Here is a 21,800-nt window from a genome sequence, read left to right on the forward strand (position 1 = left end):
TGAGGCACTCCAACTGAATTTAGGACCTTATTTTTGCTATGTATTCTACTTTATGTAAAAGAGCTATCTGGGTATTTCACAATATGCTCTTGAGTGTATTCCTTTTCCCACTGATATTACATTCCCCGATCGTGCAGAATATAGCTTATGTAATGAATTTTTGTCAGCTGGATCTTGACATAATTTTATTAATGGGACTGGCTGCACTGAAGGGCTGTAAAACTCAGAGATCATTAGCAGAATTTCAAGAGAATTGGGACATTTTTTGTCCTAGAATGATAGAGGAACAATGAAGTTAAATCTACAAAGCCTGAAAGCCCTAATCATGAGAAATGTCTGAATGTAGCTGCTCAACTAACAGCATTTTCTATCACTAGTTTGTCCTTATTGCTCACTTTTGTGTTGCATGAACTTCTAAGGAACAGCTAGTCTGTCCAGCTGTGTATTTGTACTGGCTGAATGTATATTTATCTCTTAGCAATAGGATCAAAACTAGGATTTTTGTTCTCCTTACAAGGCATTATTCAGGATGTGAAAAACACTAAAAAGGTGGGAGTGACTTGAACATGTGTACCATGTTGCAATTGGTGCTGGGTGATACAAGTTTCTGCAGGTTATGAAATCATTTTGGGGGCGGGGAACAAAACAAAACAGATTTTTGAAGACCACATTTTAAGATTTGGGGAGCACAGTCAGTGTGAAAACATATTGTGCATATCAGCATGCCAGTGTTTAAAATAAACTTCCTTTTATTCCCCTTGGGGAAATTATTTTTAATTTTAATTATTTAGGTTTAATGCTACAGATTTAATAAGTTACCTGCCTCAAAATGGGACATTTTGGCTGTGGGGTCAGAGAAAATGACTGGTTCATTAATTCTGGGGGGGAAAAAATCAAGAAAGGAAATTTGTGGTCCTGGACAGGCAAGATGCTGGTCTCTAGTATAAAATGCCAATGTGGAAACAATCTACAACTTCTGCTAGATACAAAATTTGAGAAGTTAGTGCATTTTGCTTTTCTCAAATAAGGTGGCCTGCAAAAACCCACAAGGCCATAAGAAGGCAGCAAAGTGTTAGCATTGTTTGTATTAATTTCCTCCTATCTAGTGGTTATGTGGATTTTTGCAGCCCAAATTTGGTAGTTCAGTCTTGAGAAATAAGTAACTGGGCACTAATGGAGGCAGTAGAATAAAGTAAGAAACTGGCCAGTAGAGTTTATCCCATATGCATGTATTATTTTCACGGCACTGTTCAATCTTTGACCTTGTTCCCACCTCATTATGTTTCATATGGTATTCATTCAGTCTTCAAACTAACCAGAAATTAAATGCAAAATTCCCAATAGAGCAGAATTTCAGATATCAGTTTTTATTCATTAATGCATATACAAGAGATGCATTGTGTTTTAGAATGAGACTTGGAAGTAATGAATCTGCAAAGTAGCTTAAAAGAAGTAAATAAAAAACAATGGCAAAGAAAGAAGTCTGACATTGTGTGAACAAGGTATTTGATTTTGTTGAAAATCAAACACTATGGTGTGATTTTTGTTGAAAATCAAACATTGTGCTTGTGTGGTCGGGACCTCACCCAACATACTATTGTATCCGAATCAAAAGTTCTTTGGCAATCAATTTACCTTTTTAAAAAAGTAAGAATGGAACATCTGAGAATTACAATAGATATCCATTTATTTCTTGGCAACTACATATTTTAAATGTAGAAACATAAAAATAAACCAGTTCTGTTGGCAAGTTATTTCCAAAGCTTTGTAGCTCTGTACAAGGTTTTTTTTTGTTAATGAATTAATAGAAGTTATGTGGAAATAGTTCTGTATGACTTTTTAAATGATTTTTTAGTGGACTGAAAATAATTAAAAAATAGAAGTGCCTGAAGTATGGAGAAAATAAGTCATTTAGAGAGCTAAACACAGCTAGTCAACTTACAATCATAAGTGAGCCCAAAATTTCTGTTGCTATGTGAGGCAGTTAAAGTGAGTTGTGCCTCATTTTATGACCTTTTTTGCCACAGTTGTTAAGCAAATCACTGCAGTTGTTAAGAGATTCTGGCTTTGTTCATGAGAAGTCAGCTGAAAGCTTACAAATAGCAATCACATGACCCTGGGATAATTCAACTATCATAAATACAGTATATGCCAGTTGCCAAGTGCCTGAATTTTGATCATGTGACCATGGGGATGCTGCAATGATTGTAAGTATGAAAACTGGTCATATGTCGCTGTTTTCAGCGCTGTTGTAACTTTGAACGGTCACTTTAACAAATGGTTATTATTTATTTATTTATTATTTTAACTTATATACTGCCCTATTCCTGTAGGACTCAGGGCGGTTTACAGGGCAAATAAAATCATACCATACAAAAGTTAAAAAATTTAAAACAATTAATTAAATTTAAAGCCCAAAATTTAAAAAGTGAAAACTTTAAAACCCAATTAAAACCCCTCAGTCTAGGCCCGACAGCTCAAAGAGCCAAGTTTTCAGGTCCCGGCAGAATGAGCGGAGGTCGGGGGCAGTCCTAAGTTCCATCGGAAGTTGGTTCCAAAGGGCAGGCGCACCCACAGAGAAGGCCCTCTCTCTGGGAGTCACCCGCCGGCAATCCTTCACCGGCGGTACCCTAAGAAGGCCCTCCCTGTGGGAGCGCACAGGATGATGGGAAGTTGGTGCCGGCAGCAGGTGTTCCCTCAGATAATCCGGACCCAAGCCTGTAGGCAGTTTGATCTAGATCCTAGTGGTTAAGGCACCAGGCTAGAAAGCAGGAGATTATGAGTTCTAATTCCACGTCAGCCATGAAAACCAGCTTGGTGACCTTGGGCCAGTCACTTTCATCCAGCCTCTCACCTCACAGGGTTGTTGTGTGGGGAAAATAGGAGGAGGAAGATGTGTTGGATATGTTTTCTGCTAGGTATGTTATTTGTGAAAATAATAAAGGCAGGATACAATTAAAAAAATCAATGTAACATGTAACATCATTCATTCATTAAACATTCTGACCCAGAAATAAAACAGAGCACCCCAGAAGTAGCTTTCTGCAGAAAGTTGTGCTTTATTGGATTTTTTTTTCCAGCTACAAGTTTAGCTGTAGCTATACATGATATCACATTTAGAAGTTATGCATGCATCCCCCTCAAAGCTAAGTACAAGATAAATGGTTTGCTAAACAGTTGCAAAATCAGCCAACTAACATAATATTTACATACAGCCATATTATATCCTTATACTTTCACAGTAATGTGCAAATGTTACAAATATGGCTTTTTTTTCTAAAAAAGGAAGTAAGACATAATTGTACAGATTATGTAATATTTCTAAATAGTTAGGACTGTTTCACCTTTTTGTGAAACCGGTTCAGTTTCCATTAACTGTACAGTGCACTTAAGTTGCCACTTCTATTCCTGTGGTCACACGTATTTCCTAAGGCACAATATTAATGTTAAGATGCTTTAAAAATGAAGCCATGCTTTTTCTGTTTATGTGAATGAATATACTAGCTAAATGTAACAGGGTTGTACAAAATACAACGTTAAACACTATATTACTTGCTTAAGTCTATTTGTATCTATTAACACGAAACTACTGTATTCCAAAATCATAATATACAGGGTTGCATATTAAAACATTTGTTTTTGGTAATATTTCTTGTACGTTTAGCCGAGAATTATAAGGCTTCAAGTGGAATAATCATCTTATAACTGAACAAATATTTTACATTCTTCAGTAGCGGTATTTACAATTGCTTTAACCCATTCTTTGTCATTTGGGAATTTATGCATATTTGATACACATCCTTCTCCACTGTCTAAAGTGCTTGCTTATCAGCGTGAGACAAAAAAAAAATCAGAACTGCCTAAAACAAAACAACTTCACAATAACAAAAATGGCATTTCTTGGGATCTGGACTGCATTCCTAGAAGCAGAAATTATTGCTAAATTCAAAACTTTCAAAAGGCAGCTCAATATACTAAGCATATTATGTTTGTGTATGTGTACACACACACACACACACATACGCACAATATGCATGCGTATATGCTAGGTCGCTACATGCATATACATCAATCAGTTGAGCAAAAGTTAGATTTCTTCAAATGTTTTTTGTCCATCAACCTTAATATTTTGTGCTGCTCAGTTACCTTGTGCTATGCTGAAACCAAAGAGAAGTCAATATATTGACAAGCTAGTATTACTAACTGTTCTACAATACCTAAGGAAAGAAATGAGACTGGCTGAAAATGTACAGCTGAGATGAGAATTTTGGTTTAAAAATGCACCAGGAATAAGGCAGCAGGATGTCAAATACAGTTCAAGAGAGAAAACTGAAAAAAAAAACCCTGGAATTCAGACACATCAGTTTATCTTTCAATAGGGTTTCTCTATCTATACCAATTGACAATTTCTGTGCCGAGAAATACTTTGGATGGCAACGACTTCAACACTGCCAATACAATTCCCTGATGCCACAAACTAATAAAATAAGGCACTTCCAGGGTTGTTGTCCAGTAGAGCCCAAAAGAAACAAAATCAGTTTTTGAGATTGGTTATCAGTTTTATCACGTTTCCTATTTTAACCATAAAAATACTCCACACTGTATTCATTTCCTCCATTTTGCTTGAGATGATTTTTAAAAGGAGGCATTTCTTAGCTGAAGTCAACCAGTTCCTTTATATATATGCATAGACAAAGAGAAGAGGTAATTGTCAGCTCCAAACGAGTCAACAAAACGGAAGACTAAAATGGTACCCGGGATTATCTTCCAATTATTTGATGTGGATATCTCAGCTAAACTTCTAGCTGACCATTTGTTAGTGGACATGGGTGCTGGAAAGATCATTCTTTATTATCTCGTTTACTGCAAAAGAGAGAGAGAGAAAACAGAATTAGAGATCATTTGATTACACTCTTCCAGCACTCTCTTGTGCTAAAGTAACATCCAAGGGCATTTCAGACTAACTGGCATAAGCAAGCAACAGATATCAAGTGACATAAGTGATAACATTGACCCAAACAGTCATGCTAACTTGTATGCAAAATCAGGGATCCCATAAGAAAAAGACTTGGGTCTTGGCTATAATGCATTCATTACATTATTGTTTACAGGAAAAAAAATATTAGGGATGTTTCTGAACACAAATATTGTATCACACTTTCTATATAAACACTCATGTGCTGCAAATAAACGGCCAAGTTTGCAAGCATAGTATCGAAAACTATAGGGTGCAGTCCTGAATCCTTGAATATTCTAAGATTCTTTAAGTGGGATTCCATAGGCTGATATTTCCACAGTAGAACTGATGAAAGAGGGAGGCAAGGAAGGAACTGAAAGTGGTGTTTTTGCTTTGTCAAAAATGGTATTTACAAAATGCATAAATTTTCCTTAATGATCAACTGCACACGTGCATACGCTAAAAAAAAAAATCCATCCGGAGTATTTCTATCTAAAGAATACTTTGAGAGAAAGTAGTAATAACAGCATAACCTGCATGGATTGATAGCACAATATTATTGTTGCTTGTGGATCTTTTTCTCCTCTTGGGCTGCGTAGTTTCCCACACTCTGGTTATGTCCATTTAGCACTTGTGATTTTTGGCAAATGAACAGGAAATGACTGAACCTGGCAAAGGCCATCAACAGTGACCTGCACAACATCCCTCTTTTTTCATCTCTTGGCGGCCCCTGCCATGACTTGATTGACACTGAGATAGGCAAAATGTCATCAGTACTGTTGTCACCACTTTGTAGCTTTCCTAACATCCCAGGGAAGGGGAAACACATGCCCACGTCATGGAACCATCCTGGGAAAGCCCATATTTCCCTTTGCTTGAAAGCTGTTGATCATTCCTGTCCAGATAATTCCATGTGTTTATGCAAGAGGAATCCACACAGACTGCAGATTTGCACTGTTGAACCTTCCTTAAAAGCATGTGAGATCGGTTTAGTATTTTTCATAGAAAGGACTTAAATCACAAATCCCAGACTGCCAATGAAAGAACAGATACTGAGGAAAGGAACCTGCCATTTTATTTATAAACTCCTCAAAAGCCTTGCACCAGAGGTGTCTTACCTACTTACTTACTCAAGGAGTTTCTCAACCTTGACAAATTTAAGATGACCCAGAATTCCCAAGCTAGGGAGCTGACATCCACACATCTTAAAGTTGCCATGGTTGAGTAACACAGCTTTACACCAACAAAGCAGTTTGCGGCAAAATTTATAGTAACCTGCATGCATAGTAACCTCCAAAAAGATACTCCAGCTCTAAACTAAGCTGGGCTGGATGACTGGAGAAATGAGCTGTGCCTGATTAGTTCTGCTGTTCCACAGCTTAATTTGAACAACTGGTGGATCTGACTGGCCACACAAGCTGCCTTATTAGACCCAATATATGACTTGAAGTGTGTTTCCTGCATCTCCACCTAGTCTGATTCTTAGCCTGGCCTTGGCTCTGCCATCCACCTCTTAAACATTGGATCAGCTTGTGTCAAAACTAGACTCCCAATAGTGGTGTATCCGCACATCTGACCAAGATCTGATACCTTAGAAAATTATAATGTGACAAAATTATAACATGGCAGACAAATGTAATGGAAAAAAAACCCATAGATTCTCTCTGTCTCTCTCTCTTTCTCTCTCTCACACACACATACATGGAATATGCTGGACCTTTGAGAAATGTTAATAGAGACTATGTTTTATGCAAACACAAACATAACCGCCTGCATTATGTACAGGTCCAGTCCATGTGTCATCAGTACTCCAAAGACGCAGAAGAGCTGGAAAGAAAGGAGTAGTTTAGTAGGTAAGTATGCTATAGTAAACACAGTTGCTAACAGAAGTGAATTAGGGGAAAACTGAACAAAACCAGGAAAATCCCTGACTGTTCACAATCAATTTTCCAAAACATTATGCCAACACCAGTAATATGAGAATGAATATGCAATGCAGATGCACTAAATTGACTTTTAGTCTAGCCTCGTTTATTTACAATGAGACGGTTCCTGTTCATAACAAAAGGAATATTTCATCAATTAGGCTTACTTAAGAAAACATAAATCTGGCATATGATACAGATATCTTTCAAAATCTTTCTCCATCAAATCTGAAAAGTCCAGGAGAGTCAATTCCTTCTCCATGGTGCTAGTTACATTAGGGGCAGGTGCCACAAACTAACCAGCAGTTAATATTCGTCTTTAACACTCCTGGAATAGAATTGGAAACTGTAAGGATGGATCACAGTGTCCTTCACCAGTAAAGGCAGCTGGGAGGAAATATTTTATTTCCAGTGCTTGTTCCATTATCTTGCCTGCTATGAAATCCTATTGGTGTATGGCTCATTCTACCTGCTCCTACAGAAATCGTTTAAGCCCAATTCCACATGGAAGGAATTGACGTTTATATCTACTACATGCTACTACTGCCATTCCACAAACTGAGGCACTGTGGGCTCCTCCCACAAGGAGAAATCTGTAAGGTTCCATGCCAAACAAATTAAAAAAGTAAGAATTATCTTCCTATATGTGATGAAGCTTTGATTTGTGAACCCTAGCCAATCAATTATTTAGCTGTTACTAGGAACAGAACCATCTTATCCATGTCTACTTGGAAGCAGGGTTTCCTGCATCCATTACAGCTTAGTTCCAGGTAAATGAGGATAAAATTGCTTTGAGAAGAAATCCCTGTTGATGCAAACTATGCACCAGTGCTCTGAGGGAAACTGATAGGACAATACACAAGCATCGATAAAAATGTGGTTTTTAAATTCATTCCCTCAGGAAGTGTCTGAAACAGAAAAGAAATTTCATGTGAAATTTTGTGGAGAGTTTTTAGGAACTAAATCCAACTGAGTTATTCCCACGTAAGGACGTGTGTAGCATTGTAATTCATGTCAAGTTGAAAATGAAGTATTTAATGTTAATGTCTGTTTTCTGGTACATTTTCAGTGGATCCAAAACCACAGGAAAAGACATCATTGTCTTTATTTATTTTATTAATGCCACCATTTATGGAATGTAGAATATGAGTCCTGACCCATTTATCTGATATTTATTTTGGTTACTTTATTTTTAAATACAGGATTATTTTATTTCTGAAACATTGATTCCAAACTACTAGAAATATAAGGTTCTAGTGCCTATTTGGCTCATAAACCTTCCTACATACTACATTCTTCCATTGATGACTTCTGTTCCCACTTGGAGACAAATGTGATAATTATATCTTTTTGGGAATAAGATATTTTTCTATGTAGGTTAATTAGGTCGATGTTGATTTTCAAAATGAGCTAAGGAAGATAAGTGAAAAGTTGAAAATCATACCGTACATTTATGACACATTTAATATGTAGTAGTTATGATGCAACCATATACAGTATGTATGTGTAAACTCAGCAATAAGCACAAATTAATTCAATGGACCTTATTTTAAGTAAGGGGATATAACATTGTAGCGTAGAATATTCCTATTGCACCCTAGAATATTCCTATAGATGAGCAGTTCTTCCTAGTAATGCTTTGCATACTTTTTAAAAATATGTATTATCTGATGAAATTATCAAGTTAACACCCACAGTTGCCCAAAACATTTTACAATGTGGAAGTTTCCATAGTCATGCTCACTTTTCCACTGACATCATTTTTTTTAAAGTGAGCATAAAGTTTAAGAATGAGCACAAAAAAGTCACAAGAATGAAAGAGAAGCACTTTATCATGTGGTCACATTACCTGTGAAAGGCCTCAAAAAGGAACTTTTCTGTTGCTCAACATATAAGAAGCCACTGCAACAGGATGTGGCAAGCTGTTACACTACAGTTCACAAAGAGGGTTTTTAAATGTCTTTTACTTAATATTGGAAAAAAATATAACACAATAAAGTTTCAAATGCACTGTGTTATTTCTAATGATATAAAACCTCATGTATATATCATCTTGATCCCAATGGAAACCTATTAAACTTTTTATTAATTGTAATATTGCTAAATTATGCAATATATATATATATATATATATATTATCTATCTATCTATCTATCTATCTATCTATCTATCTATCTATCTATCTATCTATCTATCTATCTATCTACCTATCTATCTATCTATCATTTTCACTTAAAAGGCCCAGGTTTTCCTAAAATAATCTGAACCAGATTTATGGCAATGAAATTGATTTCAAACCAAAGGAGATATAAAACTGTAGATCTATGGTGGTGCATGATTTAATAAGGAAAAAAAATACAAGTTCAGACTTGCTATGGCTTTACATAATGAGTGTGTAAATTAAGGACTGTGTCATATAAATCTGTAAAAGGATTTAAAATATGGACTACAAAAAAAGATGAACCTGGAATTTTATAACTCAAGATTAATGTTCCTATTGAAAAACCTAATGCTAGATTTTTTTCCTAGTTTGATTTCAAAAGAATTTAGCAATGCTTAAATTAATAATACAGCTTGAGAACTCTAGGAATGATATCACATGCTGTGTTATGTTGTTGTTATGTTAATGTTGTTATGCTATGCTATATTAGTATAATATTCAGTTAAAGTTTTAAGAGCTTCTATCTTTTGATTGACAATTAATGAAGAGATGTTTAAAGAGTAGGATGCATAGTAGCCTCATTTCTAAGTCAAGTCATTGTGGTTTAGCTAAATCCCATATTAAGGACAAAATGGTTGTGTGGCAAAATATTTAGAAACAGCCAGTTTAGATGCATATTACACTCTATTTCAAACTCAGTGCAGAACATGTGTTCGCAAATTGTTTCCTGCAGGTCCCCTGTTCTCTACCAAGTAGGCATTAAACAACATCATTAAGCAACTTTAATCAACAGGTATTTTTAAATTCCATCTGATTATCTGATACAACATGGAAATTACTAAAGTTAAACATCCCACGGGATAGCAAGGACTCAGGCTACTGATAACGGCACAACAATATAAGATGGGGGCTGAGGAGAATGTGTATGAAAATGGTCTAATGACAATGCCATGGCCAACATTGTTCCCAAAGAATCTTGAAAACCTGGGGAACAGATGGATGCTTGTTTCTTTCTTGCTTCTAACTAGAAATATTCTAATTGCTTTGTTTTTTAATCCTACAGAGGCAATTTTTAAAAATATAGCTATCACTATTTTTAAAAATTATGATATGCCCCAAAGATAGTTAAAATACAGAAGAAACCTTCACTAGATCGTTTCCATTTCAATAACATATAATAAAATGCTCAGCTTTTATCAGGGGAAAGAATAATGTTACCATCTTTACATGCATTTAATATCGATAAAATGTTTGGCTATACTTATATACTTTTGTTTATGCCAGCTGGGTATCCATGGCTTTCAAAGGTTCATAATATATTGTAAAACAACTTCCATATAAATAAAATCCTCTTTGATTTTTACAATGCTGACCTATTCTCAGATTATAAAAATAACAACCACGTAAACAAGGATTTGACATAGTAAAACACAGAGATCAATCATTACTTGTATTTTGATTTTAATACTTTGCTAGGCCTTTTATAAAGTCTGTTGATGATTGTTTGATTTCTCAATTAAGTAGGCCTAATGTCAATAAAAGAACCCAAATAGATATGAATAAATAGAATCAGAGAGTTATAAAATTGCATTCATTACTAATGACAGAAGTGCAATGTTATAAAACAAAGCGGATAGAATTAAAAATAAATGCTAAATAACAATAAAAGTGAAAGATATTTTCACAAGCGATGATTTTTAGCAGAGGAAACATTGTTCAGCATTCAGGAATTCTGGGAGTTGAAGTCCACAGGCCATAAAGTAACCATAATGTTACACAATGGGGTAGACCCCTGGTCTATCCCATTAGAATGTACTTTTGGAGGGGGTCCCATGATTTTAATTTAAATAAATCTCCCACTCTGATCTCCGATGTCAAACACATGTTGAATTTGGCTCATGTTATGCAAATCATGAGGCACGATGGCTCAGTGGCTTAAAAGATGCTGAAGAAGGCCTATGCTCCCACGGATGGAGTCCTACCTCTGCATAAGGAGCTGAGATCCCATTACTTGCCTCAGCTCCTGCCAACCTCATGGTTCGAAAGCATATAGACGCAAAAAGATAATTAGATACGGCTTCGGTGGCAAGGTTCTGTGTTTCACTGTACACCCTGCGCTGTGGCTTGATGTCATGCTGGCCACATGACCATGGCAACATCTTTGGATAGCGCTGAATCAATTGCTTAAAGAAACGGAGATGTAGACCACCCCTTAAAATAGTCTATGACTAGCAAAGTAAAAACAGTAGGGGCACCTTTACCTTTATGCAAGGCATTTTTGATCAGCACAAACAACGTCTCTAACCATACTGCAAAAAGTATAGCCTGGCTGCCCGTTCACCACAAATGAAAACTCAGCACTCTTCTCTTACACAAGAAAATGTAAAGAGGAACATTACATCATCACAAAAGTGTATTGATGTTGGGAACATCTCTTTCATGGGTGAAAAGCCCTTTTGAGAAGCAAGCAATATTTAGCCCCTGAGGTAAGGAGGATGCAACATACTGCATGGGGGATTAACCTAAAAGCTTCAAAATTCAAAACAAAACAAAATGAAACAATGAATCAAGAATAAAATAGGATTACAGAACAGTGGAAAATATAACCACACTTTCCCTTAAAGAACCTGACCTCGTACTACTCCAGGCATTCTGACTTTACATTAATTTGTTTTTATATATTTAATCTCAATTATGCCATTATCACAATGCGAGTGAAGGAAGTGATGACAAATAACAGGCTTTAATAAAACAAGATCATCCCACCTGTGAGTGCAGTTCATTACTCATTAATAATGGAAGAATTTTCTTAATTGAAATAACCCCTTTTCTCCCTAGATAAACTTCATATATCCCAATTGTGGAATAGGAGGATTATGGAATAGATCTCAGATGAGAATTTCAACATGATATAAAAATACTTTTTGTTTTGGGGCTTTGGGGACCTTTGTGCTTTGATTCTTTTGCTGCACTTGTTTTTTTTTTAATCATGATCAGGTTATTTCTGTTCAGCCATCGAAGTTTTTGTGTGATTAAAATCGCACAAGGTTAAGATGGAAGCCCATCATCTGAGTCTGTCCTCTGGTGACTACTTGTTTCATAGCTGCCCAGACAGCTGCTATGTGTACAGCTATATTTAATTCTATAGTGCATTGTTGTGCACTGCGTAGCTAGACAAGACTTTCAAGACTACTTTTCGCATAGCTTCCTGCCTTTGAGAAGATTTGCAGTGACCGACTTGATTTGTGATTGAGAATTTGGAGCTATCAGGGTCCTAAATTATATGAAAAACCCACTAAAGCAGAAGAATTTTCTCTTGCAGCTGATTTTTGTCCTCCAATCTAATCTGGGCTTCAGCAACAGTCAGTTCATCTCAGCTGCCTTTTCTTCATCTGGGTCTGAAGTGATGCTTCCAAAGGCCAAAGGTATTGGACCACCGCATCCCACCCCACAATTCTGCAACCCAAGTCTGAATCAATGTTTGAGATGCAGTAAACTATAAACTTTTGGTTTTCACATAAAGGAAGAATAGCAAACCTCATATACTGAATTGTGAAAATGGAACACACCTGTATAGGCACAAAAAACACAATTCTTTTCCCCTCTTGCTTCCAACTGTTTGACAAACATTATGCCAGTAGGCGTTCTGTGTTTGATACAAAACTATTTTGAAAGTAGAATTTAAGGTTTCTTAGAATTGTTGGATTTTTAAATAATTGACATTCTGTGGTAAAAATTAAAACCAGATGGAATTAAGTACAGCTCAAATTATGGCTAAGGACACGTCATCTTATTGCAAACATCTGGTACCAATGATAGATTCACTCCAAACCTTGTTGCATGTAACTTAGACATATCACTTGTCAGCACACACTGTGTACCCATCAGTCCAAGCTCACAATGTTTACAGATTTCTAATCTCATGTATGGTAAAACTCATTTTTGCTATGAACAAACGACATCTTCTCAAGGCCAGATGTCAGCAATATACTGTCTAATTGTATGCAAGTTCAAACGGGACACACACAAAGCATATGCATGTAGAATGAGTGGCTGCAGCCTGCTTGCTGTACATACTTTTTTTTTCTCAATAAACTCTTTCTTCAACCACAGTAGCAGCCTGCTCACATAGAGTAATGTTAACCTTTGTTTCAGTTTTGTTAAGTAAGAGGAGCTGCATTATGAAGAAAGGATGCTTCAGATAATTCCTTCTCACTCATGTTTCCTACTTTTAATTAATTCTAGGTGCGGGGCTGTCATTTTAGTTGAAATGGTGGGCAGTGTCTCCACACTGTAGAATATACGTCCTCGGCACTATCTGCTATTCAAAAGTATTTCCTGAATCCTAATATTATTACATTTGCTATACATATCTATTGTTTGTAAAGTTCCCTTTAAACCAATAGGACTTTAGTTCCAAAGACTATGTGTAAAATGAGAGAATGGTATTTTCCAAAGTATGAAAAGATTAATAAGATAGAGATTCAGGTGCTTCTGCTCCTGTGTATACAGTTGAGGCAACTTGTCACCTCAGCTGGTTCTGTCTGATTTATGGTGCCATAGACTCTTTGGTCCTAATACAAAATTGTTATTAGAATTTAAATATTATTGGTGGTGTAATATCACCTAAATACATGATAAATTAGTTTGTATTTGGTGTAAATACCTCTGGTACTTCTTTATGAAAACTGGACCGTTCCAATGAATTAAGGTTTTACTTAGTTCTGTGAATGCAGATCTCTGTGGTCTTAAAATCATCTGCACTTATTCAATTTTTCCTTTTGACCTGTTAATTAAGGTTGTGTGTGTCAGATTATACCAATCCTTGCAACAACTAGTATTCTCATTTATTTTTACATAAATCAATTAGTCTGAATACATATGTACCCTGTAGATTTGACTGAGAAGTAACTAATACTTAGTAATATGCAGTTACAAGAAACCTAAGTTTTTCTATTGTATTTAATATTCTTTTATGAATTGTTAGTATGTAGACTGCTAAAAAAGATTATTTCATTATACTTTCATAATCGGCACCTATGTTTCACCTAATGGGCCTCTTTCATTATCAATATTTTGCATAGATATCTATGTATTTCTTTGAATAGTCTCTATGTATCTTGCATTTTGTTAAGGGACTTCCATTAGTATATCATATGCATTCTATGATACTGAATTATCTTAAAATTCTGAGTATATTTTATTTTTATCATGTTTTTTAAACCGCCCATCTCCCTTTATTTATTAATATATGCTTAAATAACCATTTTAAATATTTCTTTCTTTCTTTCCATTTAGATATGTAAAGATCTTTCTGGAGAAAATGTTGTGTTTCATTTGAGTAATCTTGGAACTATTTTATTGAATGTCAGTTTCTCTGGAAGTTGTGAATTACAGCATAAAAGATTGCACGGTACACATATACCATGATTTGCCTGCCAATCACGGGGTGTAGGTTTCTTTCCTTATTTTTTTTAATATTTCACCCTGTAAGAGCAACATATTTTCCAGATTACTTCATAACAATGGCAGAGCCTGGACAACAGCAAGAAGGAAAGAAATATGCATTTACTGTAGCTTAAGAAAATATCAATATTACCACTACACACAATGCTGATCATTTAAAATGTAAATAGCAACATGTCTTCTCAGTGGCACCAGTCACTATAGTAGAACTTGAAATAACTCAAGGTACCTTTTGAAATACAGAGAAATTTGTATGGTTTCAACTTTCTCCCCTAGGAAAACAAAGAGCAACGTACTTTTAAATGTTTAGGCTTTTGGCTTTGCCAATTCAAAAACAGTATCATTATTTTTGAAGGATGATTTTCAAAAATATCTTATTAATTATCATACATGCTCATTTTTTGCTACTCCTCCACTATCTTTTTTTTTAAACTCCCCATTTAGCAAACTGTTATCAAAAGTAGTTTCTATGAAATACTTTCATTCCAACCTATTTTGGAAAAAATAATAATCCAAGAGGAATGGAAACCTGGCATTAAATTCAACTGGAATGAAGAAGTTTCCACTTTGTAAAGGAAGGGGAAAAGATATAAAAGGGACATTAAAGGTTACAGCTAAGTATGGAGATGGAAGTGAGAGAAAAAAATTGGATAAAAGCAAAAGTCTTACCGCTACCTGCTTGAAGTGGAATCTGGGCCAAACTTTCGCTCGTTGCCCTTCTCACATCAAAAAGAGCCCAATTTGGACAGAGGGTACTTGAAATCCCTCTTTCACAAACACAGATTACTTTGGATTTCTCTTTAAAGAGATTCTATCCGGTGAAAACAGGGCAGATTGTTAGCAGGCCAGATGAAGAGTGGACAATCACTTTCTCCATGGAGGCTTTAACCTTTTACTCACTGGATTAGATCACTTTTAGACCCCTTTAATGATTTCTTCCAACCATTTACCGAAATAACTCTGTAGCACTGGGAGCCTGGGAATCCTAGAAAGCAATCTTAAATCTATGAAATAATTTTAGTGTAGTTTTAGTGAGCCCTTCAGTTCAGTTCTGATTTTTATTACAATGTCAACAAGTGTTTAATTTGTTTTAAAGTTGAGGTTCTTAAATCTGAGTGATATACAGTAGTTTACAGCTTGCTGGCAAGGACCGCTGCAGGGGGAAAAAAATAATAAGAGTACATAAAGAGTGTTCTGAGTTTGACATTATAAAAGAGGGAGCCAAGCCAAAAGCAGCAGTGCTCTCCCAGCCTCTGGCCGACTCTGGGGCCTGTTCATGCAATGACCAATTTCATCTCTTAACCAATTTCATCTGGAGACTATAATTAAAAGAAATATTTTAATCGGTAATTCCCTTCCCCCCCAAATAAACATTTACAGATGTTAACTAGTGAGGCAATTTGCTAACTGGTAGTGCTGTTACACCACTGCTATTAATTTCAGGAGAGATCGAGTTCAAATTTATAAAGGGTTTTTCTGCAGTTTGGGTTCCTAATTCCTAACGGTGATAAGGCCCATTTCTTATCTAACAGCACTGTGGTATCACACAAGTGTGATGAACAGAGTTGAGAATTTTATACCAGCACCCAACGTCAAATGCATTTCTTTTTAAATTGGCTGATTTCAAAATTACAGCCAATTGCTATATTCTCAGGCAGGCATTAAGAATTAAGTTATTCCATCCTTACCCTAACTTTAAATGAACAATGAGAAAGTTCTGTAAATGTTCTGTATATTCAAATCAGCTTCTTTTCAGTGCCCAGTTAAATGCATTTGTGGTGTTCCAGCAAAGAAGCATTGGAGACAATCTACTTTTTAATGTAATTTTGGTCCTAAAAAGTGATAAAATGGAGAGACTGTAGAGAAGTTCTTGTCCTCTGAGAACTTTATTTTTTTAAAGGCAGGGGGGGGGCTTTCCTCAGCTGGCTTAAAACTCTGTAACCAGATGCCTTTGCTTGTGCTGAATGCACACGTGTCAGTCCCACTTCTGCAATGTTAGCTGAAGTGGAACTATTTTTTCTCTCAAAGCCAAGTATTTCATGATTTATACAGACGTATCAAATATCTCTGGAGGACCTTGCAAGAAGGTGATGGCAAAAACCTCAGTTCTGACATTTACAGCCCAGACACAGTTGTCTGATGGAAAGCCTTGTCTTGGTCACTGGCTTTGAATGGAGCCAAAGACTTGAGTAAATCAGCAGAATTTCTTGATTTTTTTAAGGGCTGTGAACACTAAGTGTTTTCCGGTACCTACTTCCTGCCATATCTAAAACAACAGCAGCTGGTTCAGCCTGATAGAGAAGCATCCCAAAGTGAAAATTTTCACAACTGGGGTGGGGGGGGAAGAGAAAAAAAGAAGGGGGGGCAGGAAGAGAAGGAGGTAGAATGCATTATTCAGAGAAGAGATAACACATGCATACATATAGCTTGTTGTCGACGATAGCCTCTATGCTGAGAGCAACAAAAGCAAGCTCTCTATAATGACCATGGGAATAAGAAGTTTCCAAGCTGGCTAGGAAAACAGGGAAAGCCTCAAAGCACTTGTTCTATTGTACAGCCTATCATATGTTGATTAGCTAATGTCTCCAAAGGACCGATAAGGAAGCATAAGTGACTCAGATGTGAAAGCTGTTGTCCCTTTCTTTACTCTGACTGTCTTTTTGAAAGTGTTTTGAATATTTTCATTAGGGAAAAGTTTGGGTTATGAGAAAAGAAATAACAAAGGACCAGGAAATGTCACAGTGCTATTTTCAACCTGTTCTGCCTCTCGGTTTCTAGATTTGAGGACAAGCCCAGGACAACAATCATAAGGTTGAGCTGCCATACTGATGATAGTTGTTTTCTTTTATTGCTGACAGGAATACAAACATACTCAGATGTGATCTCTTGCCTCAAATCATAAAATCAACAGGCAAAAAAGATAGAGCAACTGTGTCTCCAAATTCAGTTCTAGTCTCTGTATTTAAAAAGAGCTGTCATGCAGTAGAACAGGGGTTTCCAAACATGGCAACATTAAGACTTGTGGACTTCAACTCCCAGAATTCCTCAACCAGCCAGGAAGATCAAAGAAATGGACATTAGGAAAAGAGGATCAGACTAAGCTTGGTTTGCAAGCTTGTGGCACTGCAGATTGTCTTCAAAGGAGTTTCAACAGAAGATATGAAGGAGGCTACTAGTTTTTTTCTAACCGGGAAAAAGTAAAATTCACAATAATCCAAAAATATTTCTCATACGCCAGCAAAGAAACGTGTCATGAAATACACTACAATCTTCGCTTTAAAGGAAGATAGGGCCACCACAAGTGCTTAGTCTTAATCAACAGAGGTATGCTAATGCAACCAAAGCCAGAGTTTCAAGAAATCTTCACAATCGAAATAAATTTAATTTTATTCAGGATCAAGAGTTTAAAATAGTACAAATGAGCCATATTTTAACAGTGCCTGATGTTAGTGCTTTAAAATATTTTTGTTGTGGCATCATCCTTTGTTAATTAGAGAATGGTGAGAGGTAGGGAGGGAGGTTTGTCCTTGGCTATGCCCCCTCTCTCCAACCAGAACATAGCACCAGAAATTAAGAAGTCATATATTCTCCTAAGAACTAAATGATTATTTGACTCAAAGAATCTATATTAATTAGTGCATTCAATTTAGCTGGATTTTTCTGTTGGATAAATAGCATGGTACAGAATTTGATCTTGGGGAGGGGGGTGGAAATACATTTAGCATAATATTAAAGATCTGTAATTATGTATGGATACTATGCAGTGGTATATCGTATTCAAGGAGAGCCATTTTGGTGTCATGATTAAGGGATCAGGCTAGAGACTGTAAATTCTAGTCCTTCCTTAGCCACAAAGTGACCCTCAGCCAGTCTCTCTCAGCCCTAGGAAGGAGGCAATGGCAAACCACTTCTGAAACCTTACCAAGTACTCATAGTAGTTCAGGCAGTTGTTAGGCGTCAAAGTTCCTTGAAGGAACAAAACTAATTAACTAATTTAACTAATTTATTTAACTAATTAAATAAATAATAATGTTCTATATGTAACATAGCACATCATGTGGTACATTCTTAGCTATCAAATATCTAAGAAGGCTGCAGATAAGATAAAGTGGAAGTTTGCAACAGTATTTTATTTCTCATTGAGAGTAGAAAACTGGATAATATATTCCTATTTTTATTTTTGGCAGAGAGTGAGCGAGCCATTTTTTGCAGACTTTTTTTTCACAAGAGAATGAATTTGCAAATTTTTGCTAATCCTCAAATGGCTGGATTGAAAAAGCTGACAGACAAAATTATTTTTTTGATATTTTTAATCTCATATACCTACCCACTATTAGGTACCATAGTTAAGGCAATCAGTTTTTGTTCTTTTTCCAGGTTAAAATAAACACTCTGAACCAGAATACTGTCTGAAAATTACTTTACACAGGTGTTTCTCAAATTAGTTTTAAAAATATTTTTAAAAACTATGTAGTTTCAGTTTCTGTTATATTAGCCCCGGGTTTTCCCATTTATGCAACAGCAACTATGAATATGCTAAAATGTTTATATATATTTATAATTTTTATATTTTTTGAATACACACACATTCATTACTCCAATTAACCTCTATACATTCCTTAATCTTTATCTCTCACAGTAATATAACTCACTAGTATCTAATTAATCCACATGGCCAATCTATATGTCTTATGTGGTTCAGTTCTTGGATCTAGCCAGAGAAACTAAGAAGCGTATTATTATATCTTGCCTTTAATCGAAACAATCAACTATCAAAATATTTTTAAAAGTCATTTTTAAAAAAAACAACCCAGAAAAACAAAATAGACTAGATCCCAACACATTTGTCATGAGAGTTATCAGCCTTTCAGAAATGCCTTTTCCTCACATCTCTGGAAACATGATTTCCTCCCATCCTCAAGACGAGGGGGAAGTATGCAGCTTGGAAGGAGTAACTACCTGCCATGTTCCTCTTGCTGTATTACTAAAATAAACTCCTCATTGAGGAGGCAAGGATCAGAGAACGGGAAGAGGCTGTTCTACTCTCCCTCCTGCCAGCCAAACGAAGAGCCTAACCCTAACCCTAACCCCTAAGATTCCTGAGCATTCAGAAGCTAGATTTGTCTGTATCAGTGCTGCAGAAATGAATATTCTTGCCTAATCTTCTCTTTATTGTGTATTATATTCAATAGATGTCTGAAGATGTTCATCACACTGACAAGAGTGGAAGAAGACCTTCAACATCACCATGTAGCGATGCACAATTAGGTATCATCAATGTACAGTTATTGATGATTCCTTAACCTGAACTGACAGATGAGAACTCCAAGTGGCTACATGTGGATGATGATACAAAACCATATGATGTAGCAATTTGCTAAATCTAAGCAGATTATAGTCAAATCAATGCTAGGAAGAGGAAACTGGAAACATACTCCTGTATGTTATTTGAAAAACTACGCAAAAAGGCAGGATCCAGATGTAATGATGCAAACATATTATGCCTCATCCTGTTTGACAGAGACCACCAGCTTAATTTTCCCTTATAACTTTTCCAATGAAATCTACATATGTATATATTTTCCTGTTTTTCAGACAAAAGAAAAATATTTGATATGATACCTCTGCGAGATCTGTCTTTTCGGTGACATCATGGACATTACAAAGAAAAGACCATAATGACAGCAATCTCATGGATTACAATGAGCAGACTAATCTTTCAGAAACAAACTAAGAATGTGTCCATTTTCTTAAAAAAACAAAAAACAAAATCAACAGTTGTCAAGTATGTCTAAGAAAAACAATCTTCTTTGCTGCATTGGAGATCTCTAAAAGCAATGCTGGGTTTAGAGGGTTAGCACTATGTTCAGTAAACATAATAATCCTGCATTTTAGGCAGGATCACAGGCCTAGTGCAATTTGCATTAAACCAGATGGGAGATTTGATACTGAGCAAAATATTTCCTAGGAAATATTAAGTCATCAAGGCTAATTCCAATAATAGAATTACTCTAGGGTCTTATTTGGAACTTGGAGAACTGGTCATTTAATTTCTGACAAAGAAGCTTTATGTTTTAAAAGCTGAACATATTTACTATTCATAAACACTTCAAATATAGTGAAAACAAGAAAACAATAACACACAATAACAAACTTCTGAAGCTCTGCTCTTACCTTTCTAGTTACTTGGACTTTTTATATCTCTACCCTCTAATATGGCCATCTTTGGTTCTCCCCTCTTCTTTTCTGTATCTTCTGTCTTGATTCCCAAAAAACCACTGTGTTATCTTGCAAATCCTCTCCTAATTTACGCCACACCATAGACTGTCTTCCTCTACAGGCACAAATCATGTGTTTCCTAGTAATCATTTCTCTTGCTGGTTTCTCCAGCGGTAAAGAGTTCCCCAGTCCAAAATGAATAGATCAGCTAGTCTATATGCCTTAAAATTGCCAAAGAGCTTTCTGATATTTTATGAGATGTGCTCCTAAATAAAAATCGGGTCTGTATCCATCCACAATATAACAAACTGTTTTCTATACAACAATATTTTTTGCATCTGGCTATGACTGAAAAAAAAGAGCACCATGAGTAAGGATGGCCAAAAGTTTGAAGACCAAGGCCCTTCATTGGCCCCAACATGGCTGCTGGCTGACTTTCAGAAGTTATTTTTCAGAAAAATAACTTATCCAGAAGCAGTTCTGTCAAGACAAACCAGGTCATTAGAGCAATGAGAGTTTATATAGCTCCCACAGTGGCTGTGGACTGACCTGCCAACACTATGCAACTCTCAAGTGACACTCCCCAGAAATATTTCAAATGAATATCATATTTCAGTGATGAATGCAAGCATCTGAACAAAGCTTTTTCAGGAAAGCTCTGTAAGTTTCTGGATAATATATGTTTTCTTTGGCAACATCCCAGGCTTATAAATAAACAAAAATTCTGAAACTTATGTGCAACACGATCTTATCTACTAAGCAATATTATGGTCATTTTAAACATCCTTCCTATCTAGAATGGCATGATGAAAGGAAGCAAATGTCTGAAATGGGAAATGACTCTCAACTGTCTTTCATTTTTTTCTGTGTGAGAGATATTTGGGCTAAAGGAAGCAGTTGCACATAATGTCACAAAGATCAGCATATTTGTTGGATTGAATGCTGCCCCTTAATGCACATTAAATGTTTTCTTTTCAAATCACTTCTACAACGCAGCAAAAAAATCACAGGACACTTATTTATTTCTTTTCTGCTCTTAATTTTGTTTGTTACTCATATCAGTAACAATACT

At 35.9% G+C, this 21,800-nt stretch overlaps 1 protein-coding gene across 5 annotated transcripts in view; it reads right to left on the reverse strand.

Moving 5' to 3' along the window:
* Positions 1 to 3,039: 3,039 nt before the first annotated feature.
* NFATC1 (nuclear factor of activated T cells 1) overlaps positions 3,040 to 21,800 on the reverse strand; it is a 131,663-nt gene continuing 112,902 nt past the window's right edge. For 3 of the 5 annotated variants that reach the window (XM_083361185.1, XM_083361186.1, XM_083361183.1), the window contains exon 10: positions 3,040 to 4,863. In XM_083361185.1, coding sequence (XP_083217311.1) covers positions 4,817 to 4,863 — 47 coding nt within the window. In that variant the 3' untranslated portion in view covers positions 3,040 to 4,816. Of the gene's footprint in view, positions 6,785 to 21,800 lie in introns of all 5 variants that reach the window. The other 2 variants (XM_083361184.1, XM_083361182.1) reach the window with 1 other exon arrangement.

Source organism: Vipera ursinii (genome assembly GCF_947247035.1).
Source record: "Vipera ursinii genome assembly, chromosome: 3".
Classification (NCBI taxonomy): Eukaryota; Metazoa; Chordata; class Lepidosauria; order Squamata; family Viperidae; genus Vipera; species Vipera ursinii.